Here is a 26,782-nt window from a genome sequence, read left to right on the forward strand (position 1 = left end):
AATGGAAAAAAAACTGTGAATCTACACTGTTTGATATTTCAGGTCATAGCAAACACATTTGTTCATGTATCTCCCAAACAAACACATCAAATGATCACAAAAAATCTTTCAAAAGAATGACGTCAACTTCTTCATGCAATAAGAAGCAGTCTATTTTAAATGAACATTTTAAATCCTCTAGATGTGACCCCCAGCTGAACAAGTATTCAGTCAGGTGTTTGGATAAAGACAAAATGTGACCTCACCAGACCAGGAATTTCACAGCACTTGTCTCTGTTGGCCCAGGAAGTGCTACAGACGATATCAAAGATCTGGAGTTGGAACTGCAGAGGAAGAGGAAGTTTAATGACGCAAATGAGCCAAGAAACAAAATGCCAAGAATCACTGAGAACTGGAAACAAATACTCGTGTCACAATGCAAACATACAGGAACCAATTAAAGTGAACCATAAAATGGAGGAAGAAACAAGCATGACGGCATCCAGCTGTGAAATCAGAGATGTGATGGGAATCAACAGGGGGCATTTTAAGAGGATTTCAAGAGGTATTTTTATTTCACATGCCAGGATTAAGACCAGTGATGATCGGCTGCTACACGTCACTGAACTGTCTTGTGCAAATGAGGCTTTTAATCATAATCCTGTATTATGCTCAACAGGAAAAAAAAAGATTAGCTGGGTTTACAGCTCTACTTTAAATCATTTTGTCTGTGTTTTCAGTTTGTCTAATTAGGAGTGGTGTAAAATTAGAGTATTAGTCAGGGCAGCCCTGCGAGTCACGGCTTTAAATCGCAGTGGGGGACTCTAAGCCTCGTCTTGGATTGTGAAAATATACAAAATGCCAAAGTAGACAGAGAATATATTCAGATGCTCCTGGAGGCTAATGCACAAAACTGCTTGTCCTTCAAGACAGGCCAAAGTTCTCATTATTTTCTGGCTCAAGAACCTTGTCGAAGTGCAAGTTGCCTTGGAAATGTGAGCACAAACTGTACAACCCAGAGTCAGAATAAAAAGATTAGTAGGTGGGTTAATGATTTCTTGGAGGAAGGAATCTTGCCCCGGACTGGCAGTGTGTTATCTGACTTTGTGGTTTGGAGAAATGTCTATAAATCACACTTTGCCACACTGGTGGAATTTTTCAGCCTCAGAGCAGAGTCAGTGTCAAGGGTTTTCTCTTCAAAGGGAGATCAAACCAATCGGACGCGGGGTCCGCCTCTGTATTTCTAAGGGAGGATATCCACAAACGCATTTGTTTGCATTTATACATTTTCTCAAGGAAAAGGTTCAGCTTTGATGAGATCAGTGCATGTGATCAAACACAGAAACACGTCTCTAAGAGAGGTCAGCCGGACGGAGGGACGATAGAGGCAGTGATGATCTGACAGGAAGCATGTATTTGTGTAGAAGCTGATATTCACGTTAACATCCTGTGTGCACGGTTTGTTTACCGGTGCAGAGTTGTCCTTGTTCCCTCTGGACCGAACCATCCTGCCCAGGACCTCCACTCCCTCCGTGGTGATGTTTCCTGCTGCGTTGATGGCTTTCTCTGCCACCATTTTGCAGTCGATCAACACCTTGGCGCTGGTCTTGCTTATTGCAATGTGAAGCTGCACGAAAGAAAACACACATAAGTTACTTCTTCTAAACCCATGTTGTAGTGCTGAACACCTGACGTAGTAAGTAAGGTTTTGCCGTCTGAAAGGCTTAAAATTACATTTTAAATCACTTATTTTAACTATGTAAACTTCTTGCTAATGTAACCCAATTCTGGAGTAATACACGTTTTTATTAGTCTAGGTCCGAATAGAGCTCACACAAATTACATAGTCACAATTTAAGACACTTTCACAGTAAGTTACAATATTAAGTTAAATTTGGTAGAGTACATGTAAACAAAATAAAATGGCGTCTTCAAAAGAATTAAAATAAATAAGTGAATAACGGCTACTTGTTAGTAATTAAGGCTCCTTGAACTTACTCCTTTACGGCTAATTGTTTGCGGCTAATCGTTAGCACTAAGCTAGCGCTAAAAAAAAGTATCTCTTACCACATATTCATTTTCAATTCGGGCTCTGAAAAGCGCCGGGACTCCATTTTATTTGACTAAACAAAATTCCAAACAATTTATAAGTTCAGCTGGTTTGGTGTAACTCATTAATGTTATGATTTCTAATTTCTTAGCTTCTGTTTGTTGCTCACGTAACTTCCCGAGGCGCAGTTCAAATTCTGTTTCTAAGCAACGCGCTGAACTCGTCACGTGCCCTACGTGCTGCCTTCAGGCGCAGTCAGGTTGCTCAGAGATTTGACTACAAACATAAAATAATGTCTTTATCATTAAATTTAAGTGTCAAACGTCACTTTTTAAATAATTGTCCTCATGCAAAAGACAACTGATGGATTTCTTAACAACTTTATCTATATTTAAAAGCTTTCAAACGGTTTTATTGCTTTCACAAACATTTTTATAGACAACACAAGCTGAAACTTGTACAAGTTATAAGTAATATAATTTGTCATTTCCTTATTTGAACAATGCAAATGTGTTAGTAACTCTAAGTTTTAAAAAAAATATATGTTGTCTACATTGTCTGTATTTTTAGATGTAACAGCACAAGTTTTTAAAAGTAGAACATGTGAATTAGATCAATATCGTTGTCCACTAAAGTGGACTTATAATTAGTTTAATTAAACATTCATCAGGGACAATTTGAATAACTTTAACATCATGTTCAAGTATCATACATAACAGTGCTAGAAAGCTAATCACCAATTAGCATCTAAATTCTACCACGCTTCGTTTTAAAGAAACAGCTCAAAACCACACAAACATAAAAAAAAATAAATAAAAATAATTATAATTAATTACCTTCTGAAAATCTTAAAATGATCTTTACCCATTGATAAATGTTGCACTCATTAAAAACAAAGGGGCTACGTGTCTGCCAGACATGCAGTTGGTCTATGGTCCAAAGCCTCCAACGTCTCTCTGGTGCCCCTTGTTTGTGACATGGTGCAGAGGGCACATTCAGCTCAGTTTGATCTTCCATTTGTTTTAATACAAAGAAGAATAAGTACATCTGCATTTAAACAATGCAAATAAAAAGAAATATAAGTGTAACTTGCACCGTGGGTCTCAGTGTTGCATCTGTGTGTTGCATTGTCTTTAGAAATGTCTTGGTTCCGTGTTGTTGTGTCTTTGTGCTGCACCTGATCTAAAGGGCTGTGATGACGATAAAATAAACTTCTTGACATCGTGACCTCTTGCTTAAAGCAGATCTCATGAGAGGGATTCATCTTTCTGTCCTTACTAAACCCTGCAGGTTCAGCTCTGTGTGAGAACAGCTCCCTCTTCCTGTGAGATGCTAAATTAGCAGCTTTCTCTTCACATTTGGAAAATAGTAGTGAACATTATTAGATGCATTAATTAGCACATTTGCTTCGTATATCTCATTGATGTGGATTGATATAGAAGACACAAATGTACATGATGTCCAAAAAAAAAAAACCCTGTGCAAACAACTGCTGAACAGTGGTGAAAATAATGCATTTAAAAGCTGTTTTCAAATTAACATTTTATTTTATTATTTATTACATAATGCTGTTGTAATATTTTATGTTTAGCTGAGGCGTTTTAAAGACACCAGGCCCATTTAAATGTCTTACATCAATGCCACAGATTCACAGATTTCCAGCAGAGCACGTCTGTACTGTCGCTCTGCTCAATGTTCACTGGAATGGGGACAACAATTAGGAGCGCACTTGGTACCGACGCTAAAATTATCTCCACGAGTGACACTGCTATCTATAATTACACAAAGAGGCATTACTGTCAGCACCACGAATACTGACGTGCTGAACTGTGAGGCGAATGAAGCGTCCTCGATGCCATTAACTCGTCCTCTCATGTAAATGTGTCACTGGTGTGTACAACTTTGTGCAACAGGAAAACCATGAGGCTTTAAATGGGATTAAGTTGCTGAACAGTCACTGTATTTACAGAAAAAGGGTAAAAATAAAGAAGCAGCTGTGTGAGCACTAAACTTGGAATATCTTGTTTTCTCTGTATGCATTTTAAATCTTCTATATTTGGGAAAGAGAATGCTAAAAATGCAAAACGCACTTCTAAAGAAAACAAACTCTGCTCTGTAATTTGGATTCTGAATCCCTAAATGCATTTAGGAGAGTTGGCAGCAGAAAGTAAAATAAAAGATTCCACTTTGTCTGGTTGGACGTGTTTGGTTACTATTAGCTGGATGGCCCGGAAGATAGGAAGAGCTACTATCAGCTTAGAGGCTAAGAACCTATGAAAGCTATTTTTAGCTTGGAGGCTAGGAAGAGCTACTGTTGCCTGGAGGGCTGGGAAGCTGGGAGGCGCTACAATCACCTGGGAAGCTAAGAAGCTAGGATGAGCTACTATTGGTTGGGAATGGTTACTGTTAGCTGGGAGGCTAGAAAGCTAGGATGAGCTAGATGTCGCCCCTTCCATCGCTCTTCCAGAGGTCCAACTAACAGCAATGGTGCAGGACACAGAACCACAACCGGGGTCAAAGATGCTCCAGAAAACCACCAAACATCAGCTTCCTGTGTCATGACCTCAAGTCAGAACATATTCTGGTTTCAGGAGCATCATTTTATAAACATGGCTGCACCACTACAGCTTTAAAATATATCCAAACTTTGGTGGCTTACTTAATATCCAGCAGTAGATCTGTTCTGATAAACTGCTCAGCAGTAAATCCATATTTCTGTTCACATTCACAAGCAGAGCACAAGTCCCTCAGACCTCAATCTACTAAATATACAAAGTAAATCCTGTTGAGAGTATGAGTGTAAAGCTTGCTAAAGGATATTTCTGCTCTCTTGTCATAATCCCAAATGTCAGCTTTGCATAAAATAAGGACTACCTAATAAATGGGAGAAGGGAAAATCTGTGTGACTTATAGGAGGATAATTTAATCGTCAAAGACCCTCCGCACTGAGCCGACTATCGTGTTCTCAGATCCACAAACACACAACTATACAACCGTCACACAGAGCCGCCGGCTGCAGGTGCTGCTCCTGTGGAATTCTGCAGTGGCAGAACAAAAGGTGAAAAGGTAAAGCAGGATAAGCTCTGCTGACAGCGAGCAGACAGAAGTGACTGTGGATCAGTCAGCGAGTCCCTCGACTCCGACAACAACACGACTGAGCGGGTTCAGGCTCAGGGCAAGACTCGACTACCGTCAGCCCGTCAGGACTACGACTACAACTCTATCTTCGACAAGGCTCAGGAAAAGAAGGAGGGAGAGAAGATGAACTGAACAAATAAATAACCACTTTAGCTGTGGTGTCCTTTATCTTTCCAGCCTATTTAGTACATGGCCAAAGTTACTGGATGCTGTTCATGAACATCTCGGAGCTCATTCATGGTCTTGGTCTCTTTTCAAAGCCAAGACTCTGAAGTTTCTATCTCAAAAGTCAGAATCTCTCTAAGTGGTTTTGTTCTTGAGGAGTAAAAGTTGGAACACAGTTAAAAAATAACAAGAAGTTGTTGGGTTCTACTGAAGGTTTTGTGTTGGTTGAATCTTATAATGACTTTCATCAATGAAACGAGAAGAAAATGACATATTGCATCATGCAGCATTTACTCAAACACACCTGGAGTCCAGAGCTTTGATTGGTTCATAAACCACCCAGAGGAACGATAACTCTCTATCTAATATCTTTCCTTGTGTATCCTGAGATCCTGGTAAACACGTTAAAGTTGAAATGAATCAGTATTAGTATGCTGAACTCTGGGGTCTGACCTTATGGAAGCTTCCGTAGAAAAGCTTCTTGATTTCCGGTCCTTCGAACGTGACCGTCTGAAATTCTCTTTTGTAGTCGTTGTTGAAGAACGTCAGAGTTTTTCCGCCATCTGCAGGAAGACACAGAAACCTTCCCGTCAGTTTCTCCAACACGACCCTGACTTTGAATTTCAGAAGCGAGTTCTCTGTGTTTGTCGACTCACTGTCCAGGATGACTCCCACCAGTGGCTCGTTGTTCTTGTTCAGGATCTCCCAGATGGCGAAGGGCTCCTCAGGAGTGTTGGGCAGCAGCCTGAACAGCAGGGTGATGGTGTAGTCTGAGGGCAGCCCCTCAGGGTGGAGGAACCTGGGAGCCACAATGGAAAAATCTCAGCATTTTAATAATAATAATAATATATTTTATTTTAGGCACCTTTTTCTCAGTGTTGTCTTATATTAAAAAACAAGCAAGAAAAACACAACAAAAACACACAAATAAAAATAAAATAGAGTGGAGCATAGGGAAAAATTACTTTGAACAGGTGAGTTATGAGGGAGGATTTGATGAGTGGCAGCGACTTTTAGGTGAAACTGTAAATGACTGAAGTCGGTAGTTTGTTTTTTCATCTAACTTTAGGCTAGAAGACTAAGAAGAACTACTATTAGCTGGTTGGCTAGGAAGCTAGTAAGAGCCACTATTAGCTCAGATGCTGGGAAGTTACTAAGAGCTACTATTAGCTGGGAGGCTAGGACAGGCTACTATTAGCTGACAGGCTAGGAAGAGTTCCTATTAGCTGACAGGCTAGGAAGCTAGTAAGAGTTGCTATTATCTCAGAAGCTAGGAAGAGCTATTGTTACCTGGGAGGCTAGGAAGCTAGTAAGAACTACTATTAGCTGGGAGACTAGGAAGTTAGAAAGAATTACTATTAGCTGGGAGTCTGGGAGGCTAAGGGGAGCTATTATTAGCAGGGAGTCTAGGAAGCTAGGACGGGTCACTATTAGCTGGGTGGCCAGGAAGAGCTACTATTAGCTTTTGAGGCTAAGAAAAGCTAATATCAGCTGGGAAGCTGCGAAGGGCCACTATTAGCTTGGAGGCTAGGAAGAGCTACTATTAGCAGGGAGGCTAAGAAGCTAGGAGAAGCTACAGTAAATTAGCCAATGCTTGACACTGGTCACTGGAGGTCAGATGGACAGATGCTAATGTGTCACCTGGTTGGCTGAGCCAGCAGAGCATCACTGTGCAGGTGGAAACAGGGGAAAGCGTTGAAGGTGCCGGGTACCATGGAAACACCAGAGACGCTGCTGTACCGATTCTCCACCAGCCCAAAGAGCTCCATCATACGGAAACCTCAGGAGGAGACGGAGGGAGTTTGTTAACACCGACAGATGATTTAATAAAAAGGTAGAAATTAATGCAATGTAACTTTTCTCATGAACTGCTGTGATCCGAACTCTCACCTGGTGTTGTGCTTCCACTCATCGGTACGGACGGACACGCTGAAAGGACAAAAGCATGTGAAATATTTCAGCAGAACCACGTTAAAACTCTGAGAAAGAAACACAACTCGTCACTCACTGGCTGTGGCGGCTTCGCACACGAACGTCACCAGCTTCTCCTCGATCTTCTTGAAGGCATCCAGGTCGTCCACGAAGAACACGTGTCTGTCGCTGGGTTTGCTGGCGATGCTCACCAGCTCCCCGTAGTCGGCATCGGCGAAGCCAATAGCAAACACGATGTAGCCTTCGACAGGAAGAAACATTTAATCACCACAGGAAAGATGGCGACTCTTATTCTAGTATTCACAGAAAGACTTGAGGTCCGTGTGTTTATTTCAAGTTTGGTTTTTAAACCAGAAACAAAAACAGGAAAAACAACAATTATTTGATTTGGATTAAAACCTAAAGTAAAATGAACCTCCCTTTAATTCTCTGAGTTAATCTAAGTATTAGTGTTGTTTCTCCTGAGTGAACCAAGAAGTAGTCTCTTTGTTGAACCCTGGTCCAGGTCTTACTGGTCCTGGTCTAAATAAACCTGGTTCTTCTCCAGATTTGAGACAAACGCTCAGAGAGAAAAGACCTGAAATCACTGACTGATGGAAACAACTTCTTCTTCTTCTGGTTTTCTATGAATCAAATAACCACCTGTTTGTCCTTTAATTCTGTTTTTTAAAGGACCAACAGTAAATTTATTAAGCTAAAAAACCAAACCTGAAATACCACAAACTACTTATAAAACTGTAGAGCAACTAGAGAAGATTTAATATTTTATTTAAGGAACATAAATAAGCTTATTTAGCTCTTTTTGTACTCAATGACTCTACAGTTTGACCTGGAACATTCAACATATTTGAATATAAATTAAATTATGTTGCCTAGTTTTTTTTTTTTTTCTGTAAAGTCTCTGACCTTCCATCTGCATCTCCTTGGAAACTTTGTTGACGTCGTCCTGCGACCGCCCGTCGGTCAGAACTACCAGGACGTTGGGGACCCCCCTCCTGACTCCTCCCTCCACCGTGAAGATGTTCTGCTTCACGTGCTGGATGGCTCGACCTGAGAGGACGCACACATTCATCCTGAGTTATTTACTGACTGTCACATTAATTTGTTTTTCCACGGTTTTTCCCTGGGTCATGTGACTCAGTGGTTGGATGAGCTCAGAAAGTTGTGGCTGATATGTCGCCACCTAGAGGTTGCCATTCACACAACAGAATAAGACAAGATGGATAAAAACTGAAAAGGGACTCAATCCAAACTGGGTCCTGGAGAAAGGTCTGACCCAGTTGAAGGTCCCACTGTGAGTAGAGGTCAGAAGAAAGGAACCAGACAATGAAGGTTCTCTTTTACTTTTAGTCTGTTCTGCTTGGTGTGAGGGGAGAATCTGTCTAACATAGACGTCGTCCAAAGAAAACTTAAACACCATCTCCAAACAAAAATCCCGTAGGTGATGAGAAACTGATCATTATTTTATTATTTACATTCTGTGACTTTTGTATTTGGTGTCGTGGGATTTTTCTGTGATGTAAAATATGAGTCTTGTCTCCAGAAAGGTTGAGAAACACTAGTGTAGAGCTGAGCTCCTTATAGGAAACACATCAGCACCATCTGACGAGGGCTTTAAAAGTCAACATCAGAGTTGGTGACGAGAAGTCAAACTTTAATCAGAACTGATCATGTGGAAATAACTGTGACGTTAAATTAGATACATTTAGAACATGTTAAACTGGGCTTTTAGAAATATCAGCATTGTCTGTAAAAGACTAAACGTCCCAGATGAAGGAGGAGAAAAGGCGTTTTTAATCTCTGCCTGAAGATGAATCCTCCCCTGATGCTGATGTTGCTCTGAAGCAGTTTTAATTTGGTTCCAGTTAAATCGCTGTGTCTGCAGGAACCTTTGAGGTCGGTAGCTACAGAGCTCCGAGCTGCTGTTCTTCAGAGGATCAGTCCGTCCTCCCCCGACTTCTACAGCCGTGAGTCAACGCCTGATGTTTCCTAAAGACCTTTTTAAAGGTACATTCAGAAAATGAAGACTGATGCACGAAATCCTCGCACAGAAGCAAACATCTGAGTCTTTCTAAAACAATACTTTTTTTCCAACCGTCTTGAAAAGACTCATCTGAGCTCTGGTGGCATGTTTCAAGTAACAAAGACAACACAATCAATACGAAACACCTGGAAACATCCTAATATAGTCTGAATACTGCAGCCTGAATGCTAACGCAGAGAATTAAATCAGAACAATTTCAACATTAAGATAATTATTCAAAGATTGCTGTAAGATTGTGCCCCCTGGTGGATTTATCTACCCTCTGCAGTCAGTAGCTTTTGGCTCCATTTCCAAAATGGCCACCATCATTGCGGTTAAATCTTAACTAATTTTGAAAAGGTTACATTAAGAATATAATTTATTTATGTTGTTACTGATGTTTCATTATGAATATCTGCTTTATTTAATCAACCTATCATCCTACTTCACAATAATTGTTTAAAAGTGCCTATCACAATTAAAAATAAATTCTGACTATAATTTGATACCAGGCTCGTTCTCAGTGGTTCCCTCTGGCTGTGTGGCCACTTCATTCTCTTTATGTCTCAATAAAGGAGAGAAGAAGAATCACCAGGTTTTCAAACACTCTGGTAATGAAATACTCCTCAGACCTGAGGGAACGCAGGGAAACTGAATGTTAATTGCAGACTGTGCTGATTATTGAGCCCTTTAAGGTCCCAACCTGTTGCTTCCTGATAGCGAGTGGATGATTAGTGTTTTCCAATGATGCTGTTACGGATCCGTTCTCTGTAGGAGAGTCTGCTGCTGCCGCTGCTTTATAAACACTGATTAATGACTACACCTCTCCCAGCTTCCCCACACACTTCCTCTCATCACACACTCGCTCCTCAAATATAGACTCTGATACTAACACAACACTGCACTGGGGCACATGAACGCAAACACTGATTTCATTTTCTGTTTGCTCAGTTAGTTCTGCTACCATCTGTCTTTCATGTAGAGATCATTTCTTTTAGTCAAGGAGATTAGGTTTGAACTAATAACACAAATGAACGTTTCATTATTATGATCTCAGTCCAAACTGTTTGAGAAACCAGGAAGAGATCGAAGCAGCTGTAACGCTGTGGAAAGAAAGCAGAATATGAAGTGTAGTGGTAGTACATCATTCTAGCCTGCAGGGGGCAGCTGTGTATTAATCCAACCAGGGAATGTAGCGCCTGATCTATCCCTCTATGCTGATTGGTTCTGAGCTGGTCACGTGTTTCATGGCGCCATCTTAGATACATCTAACTAATATTCACCCATAGAGACGTGGCAATAACAGAGAATAAAGTTGGATTAAAAGTTAAAATATGCCACAGTGCTCAGCCTCAGAAGTTGCTTTGAAGTTTGAAGTTAGCCTAGCATTATGCCAGCCTTATGCTAGCCTTATGCTAGCTAGTTATCTAGACTAAAGGCTTAGAAAAATAGCAGCTAGCGTCATATATACTGTGAAACCCATGTGTAATTCATGGCCATGTAGATACTAATTTATTATGGCTAGCATGCTAATGCTATAATGATAATACTAAATAATAGTAAGACTAGTTTAATTTAAAGCTCCTCTGTAGAGTCCAGACTGACAACAATCCCACAAGAAGAAGAAGCAGAAGAAGAAGAGGAATCATATTTAATCTGGTGCAGACAAGTTGCTTCTGTGTTGCCATGGTTTCAAATCCCAACTTCTGTCATAATTTGATGATAAATTCACCGAAACCATTTGACCACTGGTGCAGCCAGAGAACAGATGCATGCGTCTCCTGCTGTGTCCTCCTCACCTGTCTTTGTGTTTCCTCCTTTGTAGGAGATCCTGTTGATGGCGTCCAGGAGTCGCTCCTTGTCGCTGTATGAGTTCAGCTTGAACTCGGTCCGGGCGTCGTCACTGAACTGGGCTATAGCCACCTGTAAACACACGGCAGCTCAAATAAAACGTCTTTATCTTGAGTTTGGAAGAAGAAGAAGAAGATTGTTTTAATATTAATTCATAATTTATCTGTGTGCACAGACAGAGGTGTCATCTTTGACTCAAGGGGAACATAAGTGAAACCAGAAGTTCCAGGTTCCAGGTACCAGACGTCAGAAACCTTCATTTGTTATACTCATTAATAAATAGTACGAATATCTGTTATTCTAGACTTAAAGTCAGGAGGGAAAACATCACAGAACCCAAATCTAAAAATGTGCCTCGTAGATACGGACAAAAACCACACAGAAAGTATATTTAAACTCAGCAGATATCTATTAAATATTTCAGGGGAAGCTATAGTTTTGTGCACAGGGAATTAATTAATTATTGTTTGTTTCTCTGAGAAAGTGCTGCAGCTCATCCTGGAGGAATGAAAACAAACCTCAGGAGGATCATTCACTCAGACAGAAGAAAGAAAATCTGAGTGAGACCGAGGAACCGGAGGAGGAGCTGGCTCAGCTCACAACAACACTACACGTCCCAGAAGCCTTGTTTTGTTGGTGTTTTTACTACTTTTACCATCTGTAAGCGACTCCTCACTGCGCAGACTACAGACTCCGGTTCAGACCATGTGTTAACATGTGTTTCTGCTTCGTATGCAAATAAACTCCAGCATCGTCCAGGGATCACGAGAATACTGTTAACAGCTGTTGTCTCAGAACAACACACCACCAACTAAATAAAATGTGTCTCCACATGTGTCCTCAGCCAGCCCTGGAGATCTGATCTCAGTCTTTGTGTGAATCAGCAGCAGCGCCACCATGTGGTCATGGGTCTCTACCTACCACTGGATCAGAACCAGGAACAGATGGTTGATGACAAAAAAAAATTCGGATTCATTAATACACAGGATAAGATGTTATAATCCATGATCCGAGGAAAAACAAATTTAGAAGCCCAGTCCAACTGCAAAGCTGACAGCAGGCTAGCAGTCAGCTAGCAGTCAGCTAACAGTCAGCTACCAACTAGCAACCAACAAGGAGACACCAGCTAACTAGCCTAGCCTAACAGCAGTAGGCAGTATGCAGCACGTCATTGGCTTTTTCCCATCGCTGAAGGTGCCCACTTCAAAATATAAAAACAATAATATAACAACACAGTATTAGATACATGTGTAGCACAAAGTATTATTTCCCATAGGCTGAGTCTTTCCATTGGAATTAAATTAAAAGACTTGAAATAAGTATTTTTATTAAACTGTTGAACATTTTCTGACACTGGTCACCGTGCTGAGAGGTTCCATCATATCTTTTCGTCTCTCTAAGGACAGAATGTCTCGTGTCATGCTAACGCCTAACAAGCTAAAAAGGACAACAACAAAACACAAGTGCAGCGTTTCAGTTGTCTACTAAGTCAACAGTGTGTCCCCTACGTCCACCTTTAGAGACCTGACGCTGTGCAGCATCATCTTTTCTGAAACCAAAATAATTCCAATCGCCGTGATTTTCCTCTAATGTCAGTTTCTGCCTGACGCCATTTACAACGAGTTCCGAGTTACACTGTTCTCCAGTCACACGACCACCGTTTATTACATCACGATATAATCACACGTTCAATTAATTGTTCATCCCTAGCTTCCAGGCTTCATCTCAACATCAAACATTGATGCAAAGAAATCAAGAAAAGAACTTGTGAGAGGATTAAATCTGATGAGTCCAGATTTTAGTTTTTGTTCGATGCAGAGAAGATGAACGGAAGGTGTCCACACATTTATGATTTATATATTTATGATTTATATATCATGGCTTCCACTCCATCCCATCTGGTTTAAACTGGAGTTTAGTTGTTTTTCAGCAGGTCAATGAGCCGCATCCCCCCTCCGGGCTATGAGAGCTCTGTCTGAGCGATGGAGTGATGGAGCGATGCATCATCTGAGATGAGCTGGAGATCATAAACTAAAGAAAACATCTCCTTCAAGAGAGTCAGTGACTGGTTGAACGTTGATAAATGTGGTTCTTTGTGGCTGACTGTGGACCAGAGGGAGAACACGGGGCCGGTGTTGGCGGTGTCGGCGGTGTTGGTGGTGTTGATGGTGTTGGCGGTGTTGGTGGTGTTGATGGTGTTGGCGGTGTTGGTGGTGTTGGCAGTGTTGGTGTTGGCGGTGTTGGCGGTTTTGGCGGTGTTGGTGGTGTTCGTGTTGGCGGTGTTGGTGGTGTTGGCAGTGTTGGTGGTTTTGGCGGTGTTGGTGGTGTTCGTGTTGGCGGCGTTGGCGGCGTTGGCGGCGTTGGCGGCGTTGGTGGTTTTGGCGGTGTTGGCGGTGTTGGTGGTGTTGGTGCTGGTGGTGTTGGTGGTGTTGGTGGTGTTGGTGGTGTTGGTGGTGTTGGCGGTGTTGGTGGTGTTGGTGGTGTTGGCAGTGTTGGTGGTGTTGGTGTTGGCGATGTTGGTGGTGTTGGCAGTGTTGGTGGTGTTGGTGTTGGCGGTGTTGGTGGTGTTGGTGGTGTTGGCGGTGGTGGCGGTGTTGGTGGTGTTGGTGTTGGTGGTGTTGGCGGTGTTGGTGGTGTTGGTGGTGTTGGTGGTGCTGGCGGTGTTGGTGGTGTTGGTGGTGTTGGTGGTGTTGGTGGTGTTGGTGGTGTTGGTGGTGTTGATGGTGTTGGTGGTGTTGGTGGTGTTGGTGGTGTTGGTGGTGCTGGCGGTGTTGGTGGTGTTGGTGGTGTTGGTGGTGCTGGTGGTGCTGGCGGTGTTGGTGGTGTTGGTGGTGCTGGCGGTGTTGGTGGTGTTGATGGTGTTGATGGTGTTGGTGGTGTTGGTGGTGCTGGTGGTGTTGGTGGTGTGGGTGTGTGTGGTGTTGGTGGTGTGCTGGTGTCGGATGGTCTGGCGTTGGTGTTTTGTAGCTCCGTCCCGGTGGTTGTGCCTGTCTCGGGCGACGTCCAGAGCCCGTGGTGCTGTACAGGAAGCGGATGATCTTCAGGAAGTTGTCGTCGCCGATGCTCCAGGAACCGTCCACCAGGAAGACCAGGTCTGCTTTAGCTGCTTTACACACTGAGAGGAAAAGACAAAATCCTTCCCATTAGTCTGACGTCTCCTCTAATAAAATCTCATCTAAGAGTCAGTCAGGGCTGATCTGCTCTTTGTTTACAGCCACCGCTCACTTTCTTTCAAAATAAAAGCCCGTCCTGACAGAGGTACTAATTGACTGACCTGTGAGGAACAGATTTACATTGATGCTGCTGAAGCTTTGACTCTGATACAATCAATATTTCAAATATGAAATGATCAAAGTGTTCTTCTGTTAATAAAAGCAGTCGGGTGAATCAGGAAGTTTGACATGTTTTATTGGATGTGTTTGGGTCTGGAAACTCTTTTATGTGTTGGACTGAACTTTATTCGTTTAAGTTAGATTTTTAATTAAGATTCTGCAGTTGCAGCTTGACTGATGCATGTTTCTGTTTTTTGGTGCAAAGATCCGCTCAGTTTCTCCACCGAAGGTCCTGGTGAATCCAGCGTCGCGTCCACTAAAGGCCCAAGTCTTCCTGCTGCACTGCTTCATTCATTCATTAAAATGTGTCTCCATTAATGTGTCCCAGCCAGAACTGGAGATCTGGTCTCAGTTTGTGTGTAAATCAGCAACAGTGCCACCATGTGGTCAGTAGAATATTGTATCAGCTGCTGCCTCTGATGGATCTCTACCTACCACTGGACCAGAACCAGGGACACATGGACGGAGACTTGGAGACATGATCCAGATTTAAGATGGAAAGACTCTCTGTGGTGTAGTGGCCTTTCTTATAATAACTCATTTAAGATCAACTTTAGATGTGAAACTTTTTCTCCTATGATGACGCACGCTGGCGACACAGTGATCCTCGGTCATGGGAACACGGCTAAACTGACTAACGCTCTGTTAAAGATTACACTCAGGCTAAATCAGTGCTGTTTACAGCTGAATCTATCTAAAACCGTCCGTATGGATTTCTCATAAAATAACAGCATGAAACCAGATGTTTTTATTTCTGGAGAAAAACTACAAGTTACCACAGAATATAAATAGTTGGGACTGAATGTGGACTCAGATCTCAGCTTCAGAACATAGCCACATAAAAAAAGTAAAAAAAAAAAAAAAAATCTGATTCATCAGTAATTTCTTGTTAATTGAAGCAGCAAATGTAAGTGTAGTTTCCTTAGTGGTCGTCTCTCATATCACACACTGTCGGAGCTGCTCTGATGCACTTTCTACTCCAATAAAACCACTGGAATCATTACACAAACAAGACCTCAAAAAATTATTTTCAACAACATCTGTCTAGTTTATAACCTCATGCACGGTTCTGATCCTCCTCCACTATCCAGTTTTATGAATTTAATGTCTCATGCAGAGTCACAGCCTGTCAGAGTCTCCATCACATCATTTCATGGAGTTAATGCAAAGGAAGGAACAGTTTGTTAGCATCCAAACATGTGAGCATGGATTCAGGGCGTCTTAATTCCATCCTCACTGCAGCAGCTAAAAGATGTTTTCATTGTTTTTCTTTTGTATAAATGATGATGTCACTGTGTAAATGTTATATTTGCTGATTTTATTGTTTCTAAACTTCCATAAAACACCTGAAAAGCGACGTCTGATGTAAATCAGCCTCAGCTAATTTATGAATGATGTTGAATATTGTCTGTGTTCAAATAAAGAACTGAACTGATGTGAATTAGTTGTATCTGGTTTTAATTGGGGATTTAAATAAACCTGAGTGTTTGTCTCTGGCTGAGACGTGTTGATTTCTGACATGTTTGTTGTTGTCGTTAAACGTCGTGTCGAGAGCGAATGTGAAGAATGTTAATCAGACGTCTGCTGCTGTAACAGATCCAACGTTTATGTTCAAAGCTTTGACTTTAAATGTCTCGTTTTAAGATTTCTCTGTAATTATACGTCTCTTTTGTCTGGAGCTGAGAGTTATCGCTCGTCTATAAACTCTGCATGGAAAGTTTATCTCGTCTGAGTCGTGTGTGGAGGAAGAAGAAGATGAGAACATACGAGAAGATGAATCTGAGGAAACACATAATCTGCTCTCACCTTCCTTGGCAGCGGGGATTGTGGGTACTGGGGCGGGGGTCGGGGGTTTGGGGGGCGGCTGCGTCGGGGCAGGAACTGTTCGGAGACAATAACACATGAAACATGAAGATCAGGACCATGAATGCATCAGCACAGACACAAAGAACAAACGTTCTTTACGTTCTTTACCTGTTTACAATTAGTTTCAATAAAGTGATAATTTGTCGATTTTGTTCAGATGAGTTTTTATCAGTGATGTTTTAGGGCACGATAGCTAGTATTAAACGTGTACTAAGCTCCAGTCACAGATCCAGATCCAGACTGACCATGACAGGAAGTTCAGAAGCTGCCACTTTTCTCTCTTTGTCTTTTACAGCCAGCGCCCACGATAAAAAACCCTCTCACACCACGGAGGCTAAAAACCAAACCGTTAAAAGTCTCTCACACTCATTAAAAACCCGGCAAACTGACTCAGATCACAACACGGCAAAAACAGCAGCATTAAGAACAGAAATTACAGGAGGAGGACGAGAAGGAGGAGGAGGTGGTGGAGGAGGAGGAGAAGGAGAAGAAGGAGGAGGAGAAGGAGGAGGAGAAGAAGAAGGAGGAGAAGGAGGAGGAGAAGAAGAAGCATTTGTGCATCAGAATGTGTTACATAAGTGGATTCAGCTCCTCTATAATCTGGAGGATTGATCACAGTCTCAGCTGCAGTTGTTCTAAATTAAACTCTTTCAGCATCTTACCTGCACACACACACACACACACACACATACACACACACACACACACACACACACACACACACTTTGTTTGGTAACAAGTTTTAATCTGTGATAGAGATTTATTTTATTTCTCTACTTCTTTAATTAAATCCAGTTTGAACTGATAGAACAGAAGGAAAGGTGGAGTTTTTCTGACGTATCTGAGAGGAAGTTAAGACATTTAAACATTTTAATTCAATCATGTGAGCAGTTAAACGTGTTTTAAGGTCCAGGTTTAATGTGAGTTCCAGTCTGGGAACCGCTGTTTTTTTATGCTTATTCATCTGTATTTATCCTTTACTTCATCACCTCTAAATAAGACAAGGTTCAGACTAAAGGAAAAACATAAATCACTGGTTTGTCCATGTTTTCAGTGAAGCTAAAATAACTTCAGCCGATCACTGAATTCACTGAAGAGAAGAGCAAAGAACGGCGGCCGCCTGCAGACCCTGGTCCTGATTAGTCCTGATTAGAGTTCACTGCAGAACAAAAGGCTCCTTCTGAACAGAGGGAAGAAGATTCAGGATGAAAGAGGTTTTTATGTGAACATGACGTGTGTGTGTGTGATGTATTGTTGCTCTGACATGTGTGTGGGGGTTTAAATGGGACACATTATGGGGGAGTAAACGGGACATGTGTTGTGTCCTTACGTGTCTTGGCGGTGGTGGTGACGGCCGGGCCCTCGGTCCCGTCCAGCAGCTGAGCGTAGACGCTCATCCTGTACTCCACGCTGGGCTTCAGGTTGTTGAAACAGTGTCGGCTGCTCCCTCCTCCCAGCTTGGTCTCCTGCTTCTGGCTCCCTGCAGGAAAACATCAGAAACACCTGCATGTCAACGTTATGGGCGCTAACGTGGGAAAGTAAAACCAGATTAACAGGTGGATTCAGGGAGGTCCAGGGGTTAGCATCATCATCATCATCATCTTCTTCTACTCTATCACTTCAGAACTGGAGACAAAGAAACAAAGTTGTTCTCATTATTTTCATGTTTTCTTCTCTTGGTTTTTGATTATTTCTTCTTCTTCTTCTTCTTCTTCTTCTTCTTCTTCTTCTTCTTCTTCTTCTTCTTCTTCTTCTTCTTCTTCTTCTTCTTCTTCTTCTTCTTCTTCTTCTTCTTCTTCTTCTTCTTCTTCTTCTTCTTCTTCTTCTCCTTCTCGTAGACCTCCGTCTCCAGTGGTTGATGTTTAGATGTGAACTCTGATCACATCAAATTCTTCAGGTTGTGGACGTGTTGATGGAGTTGACATCTTTAAATTTCAAAGACTCGTCTCATCAGTGTTTAATCTATCTATCTATCTATCTATCTATCTATCTATCTATCTATCTATCTATCTATCTATCTATCTATCTATCTGGTTTTCTCCACAACGTATTTCATTAAGTGGAGGTAAATTATCTGGAGCAGGAGAAGACCAAGTCTTTTCTACTCTCCATCGATCTCCCTCAAACCGACCTCCTTCATGCTCCTTCATTTTACAGCCTCACATCTCTCCTCCTCCTCCTCCTCCTCCTCCTCCTCCTGCAGACGTCACATGTTCCTTGTAATTATTCACCAGTGGTGTTGACATAAATCCTCGTTTAGCTCCTGCTGTGCGTCGATGGAACTGATCCAGGGGGGAACACGTGGCGTTAATGTGACGTTGATGACGGCGCTGATACTGAAGGACTGAAGGTGACCAGCAGCAGACGTCACCTCCCAACATGAGGGATGAAGCTCTTCTCTCTGAGTTGGAACCATCGGCTGCTTCTGTAGCAAAGAATCTGAATCTGAAGGAACTTAATTTGATGGAGACTCAGCTTCAGGAGATTAAAGGTTTGTTCCACAGTCGATCAAACGATCACCAGGAACTTTGTGAAAGTTTCATCTTTGTGAAAAATTTCCTCAAAACTAAACATCAGGTTGAAGAATGGAAAGATGGAGGAAGAACCAAAGCTGAGATCAATAAGGACAAAGACGATGGAGACATGGAGACATCTTGGTTCTTCTAAGACTCTAGACATTCAGGAGGAGGACAGGGAGGAGGACATAGAGGAGGACATTCTTCTACTTCTTTTGTTGTTATTTCTTATCATATTCATCATATTTATCTAATGCTTTTTAGACACAAACTAAACTAAACTTCTGATCAGACCCATCAGCAGAGGACGACTTTGTGCTTGTTCAGGTATTGTGTAGCTACAGCTACTTCCCCGCCCACTACCTAAACTAAAAGGCCTGGGGGCGGGGCTTAATGTGGTGATGGACAGAAGAGTAACAGCAGTCACAGATGTCTCTGATTGGTTGGAGGTGATGCAGAGATATGTTTTTATTCTCCAGATTATAATGAAATCCAGGTGTTTCCAGACTCGTTTTATGACCACTGTTGCTAAATTCCCCATCAGCTGGTTGAAAGTTTTATCTCTTATTTTTGTGAACAGATGACCCACAGATGACTCTAACCCTAACTCTTCACCAGGAACTAACTTCAAACTACATCTGTGTGTTTAACGTTGATGAACTGAGTTGAATTGTTCCGTAGAGACAATCAGAGGCTGCAGCTGCACCCAACTCTTCACCAGAGAAGCCTTCATCAGTAGAAACACATCAGCAACTCTAACATGACCTTTTTCCTTCTGTATTTCACCTCTTGCAGCAAATATAAATGTCACCACGCTGCCTTCCTTCCTTCCTTCCTTCCTTCCTTCCTTCCTTCCTTCCTTCCTTCCTTCCTTCCTTCCTTTCTTCTTCTAGAGTCTGAACCTTTAAAGCTGACAGCACGGCTCTGACGGGACAAAACAATATCTTTGTCGTCTGGCTGCGCTCTCTGCGCTGCATACTCAGACTCCTACTAACGCAGGTATGCAGCTATGAATGAGCCCCGCCCCTTCCTCCATCCTACTGCTGCAGACATGCGACGTAGGAGCTCGGCTCCAGCAGCATAAAACAGCTGATGTAGCATCAATGATTCACAGTTTCATAAACGGAACAAATCCACCAGATGATCCAAAGAGCCGGCCGGAGTGCTGAGAGAATATTTTCGTGCATGCACATTATTTACGTCTGCATACATCTTCTTCTAATAAAAGGTCAGGGTGACATTTATTAGCTCCGAGAGAGGAGGGGCAGTATGAAAGCTTACGGTAAGGCCTCGGTCAGAGCAGAAACAAGAAGGAAGAGTTTTCTACACGACACAGAAGGTGACTGGGTCTTAATTAGAGCTGTGAAATTAAACAAAATGAAAAGACTTTATTGTCATGGTATGATTTTAAAAGACTATTGCACCTAGATTGATTTAATATATAAATTAAAATAATGTTTCCTAAGCAGCTAATTAGCATGTAGCTAACGTTAATGTTGGTCGTTGTTCAGAGTTGGTTGGAGTTGTTTTCTATTTATTCAAAGTCATTTTTATGGCTCGTTGGTTTCGTTTGAACTCTCCGGAGGCTCCGTCTTGTCTTCTACCTGAGGTTCGTGGAGGAAAGATCACGATCACGATTCACGATCATGAAACTCACCGCTCACGGACTGGGCGGCCACTCTGTAGGAGCTGGCGTGTCGATGCGGCTGCCACTGGATGCACATACTGTTCATCTTCACCTGGTACGTATTCATGTTGGTCACTCCGAGGAAGACTGCAGGACGACAGAGGAGACACAGGTCAGAAGGAAGATTCTTTACTTCTGTTGCACAAACAGGCAAATGAAACAAAGACATGAAACTCAGATCCCAGTCAGAGGATCTGGCTTCTTCGGGCAGATTATTCCTCAGTCGTGGGGCCCTATAGTGCAGATGCCGGCCTCAGGATCAGACAGTTGATCTCTGCATGAACGGGTCAAACTACATGTTGTCATGTTTGGGGCTAAAAGGTCGGTATATGCAGAGAATCTTGGTAAAACCAGACTGACCTGACCCACTCCTGTGTTTCTTCTCCTGACTTAACTCCTGATATCTCTTTAACACTTAAACACGACTCCAGTTTTTGTGGAACACTAAAAATATGAGTTATGGAGCCGTAAGCATTCTTCTCCACACGCTGCTGTAACAACCAACCTATATTTAACAGATCTGAGAAACCACGACGTGTTTCCAGATGACAGAGCGGCCGCTCGGTTTCAGGGACACCAAAGAGCATTTTCACAAAGTTATTTACAGACACAGAGAGAAATATAGCAGCTGCTGTCTTTATGCTTCATGCACATCCCAAACAAACCCACCACACTCTCTGTGCTTATGCAAATAGGACGCGAACGCAGCCACCGTCCGACGTCTGAAAGCATCACTTGTTCTGAGCGGAGACACATTAGCATGCGTGTTTCTGGGAGTCGGTAGTTGGTAATGGCCTCGGGAGGTTCTACACTCATCTGACAAAACACAACACTGTGTCGCATAGATGTCATGACGTGTGTGTCGTATAGATCCATTATGTAGGTCTGCATAGGGTCCCTGAAAGAATGAGGTTTAATCAGGAGGCATGAAGAGACTCTGGTGTTCATCCTCCTGGTCCAGGGAGATTTAACCGAGTCCAGATCCTGCTGCTTCACGTCTCCTCACTCTTCACCACAAAAACCCAGCTCAGCTTTAAGGTTTCTGCTGACGTGGCTCGGTCGAACTCACACTACATCTCACAGGCATTAACAAAGAAACAAGAGGCTGCTTCGTTTGTGCCGTGACTGTGAAGGTCATAGAGACAAATGGACGAGTTCTAATGGATGAAGATTCTTCTTCTGGTATCTGATCTACTGGAAATACGTCCTGGACATGGATGCATTTATTTCCACCAGCGTTGCCAGATACAGCTGATGATTTCCAGCCAAAAAGCTGTTTATTTATATATATGTATATTTAGTTTACTAAAAGTAGTTGGAGCCAGTTCATAAGAAAGTCTGGACTGGACTTTTAGATGTTTGGGGAAAAACTGGTCCAGTTGCCTTTTTAAACCCTTTTCTCTCTGTAACTGAGATCAGAATTTATTCTGCAGTCTGACTTCTCAGTCTTCTTCCTTCTCTGCAGGATGTTGTGCACCAGGCCACATCCTCCAACTCTTCACAGATAATTCTGCAGGATTTCCAGGTTACATGGAATAAAATGGGTCCAGGTCCAGGATGCATGTGCAGGGTGTCAGAGGCCTTCATGCATTAGGAGCTGTTGTTGGTGTCTGGACTCATTATTATTATTATTATTTAGTGAGTAAGTCTTTAAAAAAAACTGTTTATCCTCTTTAAATCTTTAAGAGTTTAAATGTTCAACCAGATATTGTGTGAAACCAAAAAAAAAAAGATCTCAAACTTCAGTAAAAGTTTGTTGTCTCCTTACGTAACAGCTGAAGTTTAAGACGTCGTACAGTGGTACGATGTCTCTGGAAAAGCAGAACTGTGACAGTGAAGCTTCCTTCACTGCTCAGTCGGCTTCATTAAAATGCTGCCGAGTGACGCGACAGACTCCGTTCACCTCCTGGAGTCCCAGCGGCCTCATCATCTCGCCCCCCCCTCCGTCGTCTTTACATTTAGCTCTCTCTTCCTTTTCTTCCCAAACCCGACCTTTGGTTCAACCAAGAGGAGCTTCATTGTGATGCAGCCGGTGGAAACCGAGGCTCTGCTTAGGAGCTGGAGAGTCTCAGAGGAATGAGGACGGAGGCTCCTGCTCAAGGACAGTCCAGAAGGAGACGTGGTTACAGGTTTGGTCTAGGTGGGGGCGACATGTCTAAGTAACATCATCACCAATGAATACCAGGTCTAAACGTTTAACAGCAGAATAGTGAATTGTCACAAGATGGTTTTAAATGTTATTTACTTCCCCTGTCAGTGGTCATAATGCTGTGGCTAATTGGTGACTGTGACATGAACACCCCCACATCCCCTGACCTGGGAGCAGCAGCGGGACAACTCTTCTCTGGAAACAGTTGGCCTGAAGTCATGGGAGGTGCAACATGATGCATCTTTATTTGATTTTTCCCTGTAACGGTTGGACTGGAGAAGGAACCAGACAAGTGTCCACATCAGCAGTGAGGAAACTTTGATCCAGTCCAGGGCTTCAGGGGTGGAGCTCGGTGGAGCTAACCCTAAATCACAGCGATGGAGGAGACGGTAAAAAGAATCGAAGGTCCAAGGTAGAAAATAAAACACTTAGAGAGAGAGGACTATCCAAAGAACCACGGGACTGATGAGCTGACTATGATGAGGTTTAAAATGTAAGAGAGAATAATGTAAGATAAGCTTTCACTCTCCCTGATAAGAGGAAGAACTTTATCCTGCTTCGTCTCCTTTCTCTGCATCTAATGGTTTTCTAAAACGTCCTGGAGCTCAGAGACGAGCTGGAGCTGAGATCAGATCAGGGGGGAACTCACGGGTCTTGGCCTTTCCTGAGAGGGCGTCGCTGGAGCCGGTGGTGTAGGAGGCGATCACCTTGACGCTGTACTCGGTCCCGCTCAGCAGGTTGACGATCAGCATGGTGTTCACGTCCTCCCCCACGAAGGTCTCCAGGGCCGGTCCAGGAGCTGCAGAGGTCAGAGGTCAGAGAGCGACATTAGCTTCAGTTCTGGTAAAGAAGACTCTGTGGTTCCAACTCTAGTCATAATAAAACACATCTTCTCCTACTTGAATGTTAACACATCACTTCTGAAACGTTAATAATACAAATGATGTGGTTCAGATCCTGGTTTAGTTTCTATAAATTAGGGATTTGTCTCATGTTTGTGTTGAAGTGTGTGATGACAACGGATCAAGGGAGCTTTGTGAGGAGCTCAGAAAAGGAGTTGTTGTTGCTCATCAGGCTGGAAAAGGTTCCAGCCACCAACAAACATCACTCCATCATAGTGAGAGAGGAACCAGAGGAACCCAGGGGAACTTATAAGCAGCTAAAGGCCTCTCTCACATTGGCTGATGTTCATGTTGATGAATCCACTCAACAACCAAAGACACTGCTCTCTGTCCACAAAGAACATGTGGGACAATGTTTAGTGGACAGAGTAGAATAGTTTGGTTTAAATGTTTGGAGATGAACCAACACTGCATTCCAGCATCAGAACCTCATCCCTCCATGAAACATGGGGGCGCTAATGTCCTGGTTTGGGCCTGTTCTGCTGCATCTGCTCATCATTGATGGACCAATGAACTGTGAATTCTACCAGCGAACTCTAAAAGAAAATGTCAGTACATGAGTCCATGAGCTGAATGTGAAGAGAAACTGGTTCTACGAGAGAAACATCACAACACAACTCATAAGCGTGAGTTTGTGAGCAGATTTACCAGAAATGGGCTGGTAGACGACCCTGTAGCCCATGGTGGGAGACGGTGGGACGTCCCAGCTGATCCTGAAGCGGTTGTACCATTCCTCCGAGACTCTGAGGTTCCTGGGAGCTGAAAGAGGAACTGAGGAGGAAAAATTAAAGAGAAATGTTGTTTAGTTGGTTGGTGAGTCCATTTAAAACCACACACAAGGACAAAGGACAACAACGCTTTGTTTCATCCAGGGAGAAGAAGAGGTTTGATTTTAAGGCCACACAGATGCTTCAAATACGTCTTTAAAATACTCCACAAGTCCAGTCGCCCTAACCTGAAACTAGAAACCTGTGGAGTGAATAATAATTAACCAGCAGAGACACTGAATCCTCCAGGAAACAGAAGAAACATTCACACACACGTTTAGTGTCGAGTCACATTCAATAAAAACCAAATCTATTAATATTATTTAATCAAATATCAGCACACAGAGAGAAACTGAGACACGATGAAGCTGGATACGACACAAAGAGTCTGTAGCTCCAGAGACGACGGACGTCACAGCACGTTAGAAATAAATAGAAACTAATCACGGTGTATCACATGTTCAAGCCTCCTCCACCTCCATCACTGTTGTGCGATAAGCAGAACTACCTTCTACATACACATGTGCTCTTGTGAGGACAGTAGATTTACTTTTGGTTCCAGTTCTCTCCCTCTGTGTTCTAGTAGCATATTCCTGGTCAAGGCATCATATCAAACTTAATGTTGTAATCAAGCTAATGACATTATGATCGGACATATCATTGTAATTCAATCATAAACTTATAATCAAACATGACGTCATAGTCCTTCTGCTTGCATCTATTTTCCATTTATCTTCTTTTATAGCACATCACAGACTTTAAAATTACACTACAAAATCCACAGTATTTCTTTCCCAAACCACTGAAACCAACTCTTCGTCTTCTCGTTTATTGACCAGCTGAACTCTCCTCGATCCAAATCTTCTAAATTAAACTCCTCAGACGTACGTTCCTCCCTCAGGGCTTCAAACCTCCAGGCAATATTTGGCACCTGAGGAAATTAAAGTCAGCAACACCCACCGACCAATCAACACCCCCCCACCCCTCAGCGGATCGAGCCCTCCTCTTCTTCTGTCACATTATCTATCTTCAGCTCGAGGCTCAGAAACCAGTCGTCCCCTGAATCCCCCCAGAGTTCACCTCATCCCTCATAGGTTCAAATCCCCAGATTACAGCGGCTCCGTCTGTCACACCATCCATCCTCCCTCAGAAGAACCCAATCATCTCCTCCTCCACTCGTCCCTGGGCGATGGCCTCATCCTTCGCCAGCGAACAGGAGCCATTCATCAGCACTGGGCATCGTTTCAGGAGCAGAGTCTCGTTAGCGTCTGTTAATGTGAGATTTAACGTGTCCTCCTCACTGAAAGTCCAACGTTTCTTCTGAAATGATTCCCTCAGACATATATATATATATATATATAGATGCACAGTAGATAAAAGACGACAGGGAGACGCCTCGTTATCCTCCACATTCAGGATCTCTTCTTCTTCTTCTCTTTGTTTTTCAAACTAACGAAGCTGCAGCTAAAAGTGAGAATTAAAGAGAAAGATGTAAAACTGCTTCACTCCCACAGCGTCACTGGTCCTGATCCACAGTGACGCTGTGGGAGTGGAAACCATCCTGGACGATGTGTCCACCCCACTCCCACATGACGTCCACCAGACTGATTTCACCTGGATGCATCAGAGCCACAGGAAGTCTCTCCTGCCCGTGGACATCAACCTGCACAACTCTGCTGTGTAATAACTCACATTTATACTGATATTATGCAGGAACTCATGCTCTCTTCATATATTTGTTCATGTTTCTTTCTATATTTATTGGACTCATCGTTGCAATAATAACAAGTCTTTGTTCTGAGCACTTTGAGTAGGAGCTGATTATGTCTGTAAACAGACGAACCAGAGGACGAACAGGATCCAGGATCAATAAAAGATTAGAGGGAGTTCTCTTGGTTCTATATCTGACCTGTACGAGTCAAGAGTTTTTATTGCTTCCTTCAGGTCACAGTGTAAAACCATTCATCTTAAAACTCTTTTGTCCTGATGGCGACTGCATCACTGAACTCTTCTGATTCTTGATTTTAACTCACTGACGTTTAATCAGTATTTATTATCTATTGTCAAATCGCTCTCTTTTGCATTTCTGTACATCTTCTGATTGATTTATCTCATGTTAGTCTTGTGTGTTATTCTCTGTGTGTCTTCTGGCTGCATAGAGAGTAATAAACATTTGATTTGACTTTTTTCTTTTCTATATGACATGTTTTTTTCTACTTAAAGCACATATGGTTTCATCAGAAACTGTATTTATAGAGGATAATCTCAACAGATGTTTCTAAAACTACAGAGAATAAAGAATAATGATAAAGCTCAGTCCGTCCTCACTGCAGCTCTTAGAGCAGATACACAATACAGACGATGAACTGCACATTATATCTGCCTCTTTCCTTTTATAAAAATAGTTTTAGTTGTTAGAGAAAAG

The 26,782-nt window shown here is 42.6% G+C and overlaps 1 protein-coding gene across 1 annotated transcript in view; it reads right to left on the reverse strand.

Moving 5' to 3' along the window:
• The window catches only part of LOC125019887 (collagen alpha-1(XIV) chain), a 124,010-nt gene that overhangs the window by 37,739 nt on the left and 59,489 nt on the right, over positions 1 to 26,782 (reverse strand). The window contains exons 21-35 of the mRNA XM_047604922.1: positions 24,239 to 24,361; positions 23,338 to 23,487; positions 20,510 to 20,626; positions 17,667 to 17,816; positions 16,277 to 16,351; positions 14,140 to 14,253; positions 11,087 to 11,227; positions 8,171 to 8,314; positions 7,341 to 7,505; positions 7,223 to 7,261; positions 6,974 to 7,112; positions 5,989 to 6,131; positions 5,786 to 5,895; positions 1,448 to 1,606; positions 246 to 323 (exon numbers count right to left, since the gene is read on the reverse strand). Coding sequence (XP_047460878.1) covers positions 246 to 323; positions 1,448 to 1,606; positions 5,786 to 5,895; positions 5,989 to 6,131; positions 6,974 to 7,112; positions 7,223 to 7,261; positions 7,341 to 7,505; positions 8,171 to 8,314; positions 11,087 to 11,227; positions 14,140 to 14,253; positions 16,277 to 16,351; positions 17,667 to 17,816; positions 20,510 to 20,626; positions 23,338 to 23,487; positions 24,239 to 24,361 — 1,847 coding nt within the window. The remainder of the gene's footprint in view (positions 1 to 245; positions 324 to 1,447; positions 1,607 to 5,785; positions 5,896 to 5,988; positions 6,132 to 6,973; positions 7,113 to 7,222; positions 7,262 to 7,340; positions 7,506 to 8,170; positions 8,315 to 11,086; positions 11,228 to 14,139; positions 14,254 to 16,276; positions 16,352 to 17,666; positions 17,817 to 20,509; positions 20,627 to 23,337; positions 23,488 to 24,238; positions 24,362 to 26,782) is intronic.

The sequence above is a fragment of the Mugil cephalus genome, chromosome 14, assembly GCF_022458985.1.
Source record: "Mugil cephalus isolate CIBA_MC_2020 chromosome 14, CIBA_Mcephalus_1.1, whole genome shotgun sequence".
NCBI lineage: Eukaryota > Metazoa > Chordata > Actinopteri > Mugiliformes > Mugilidae > Mugil > Mugil cephalus.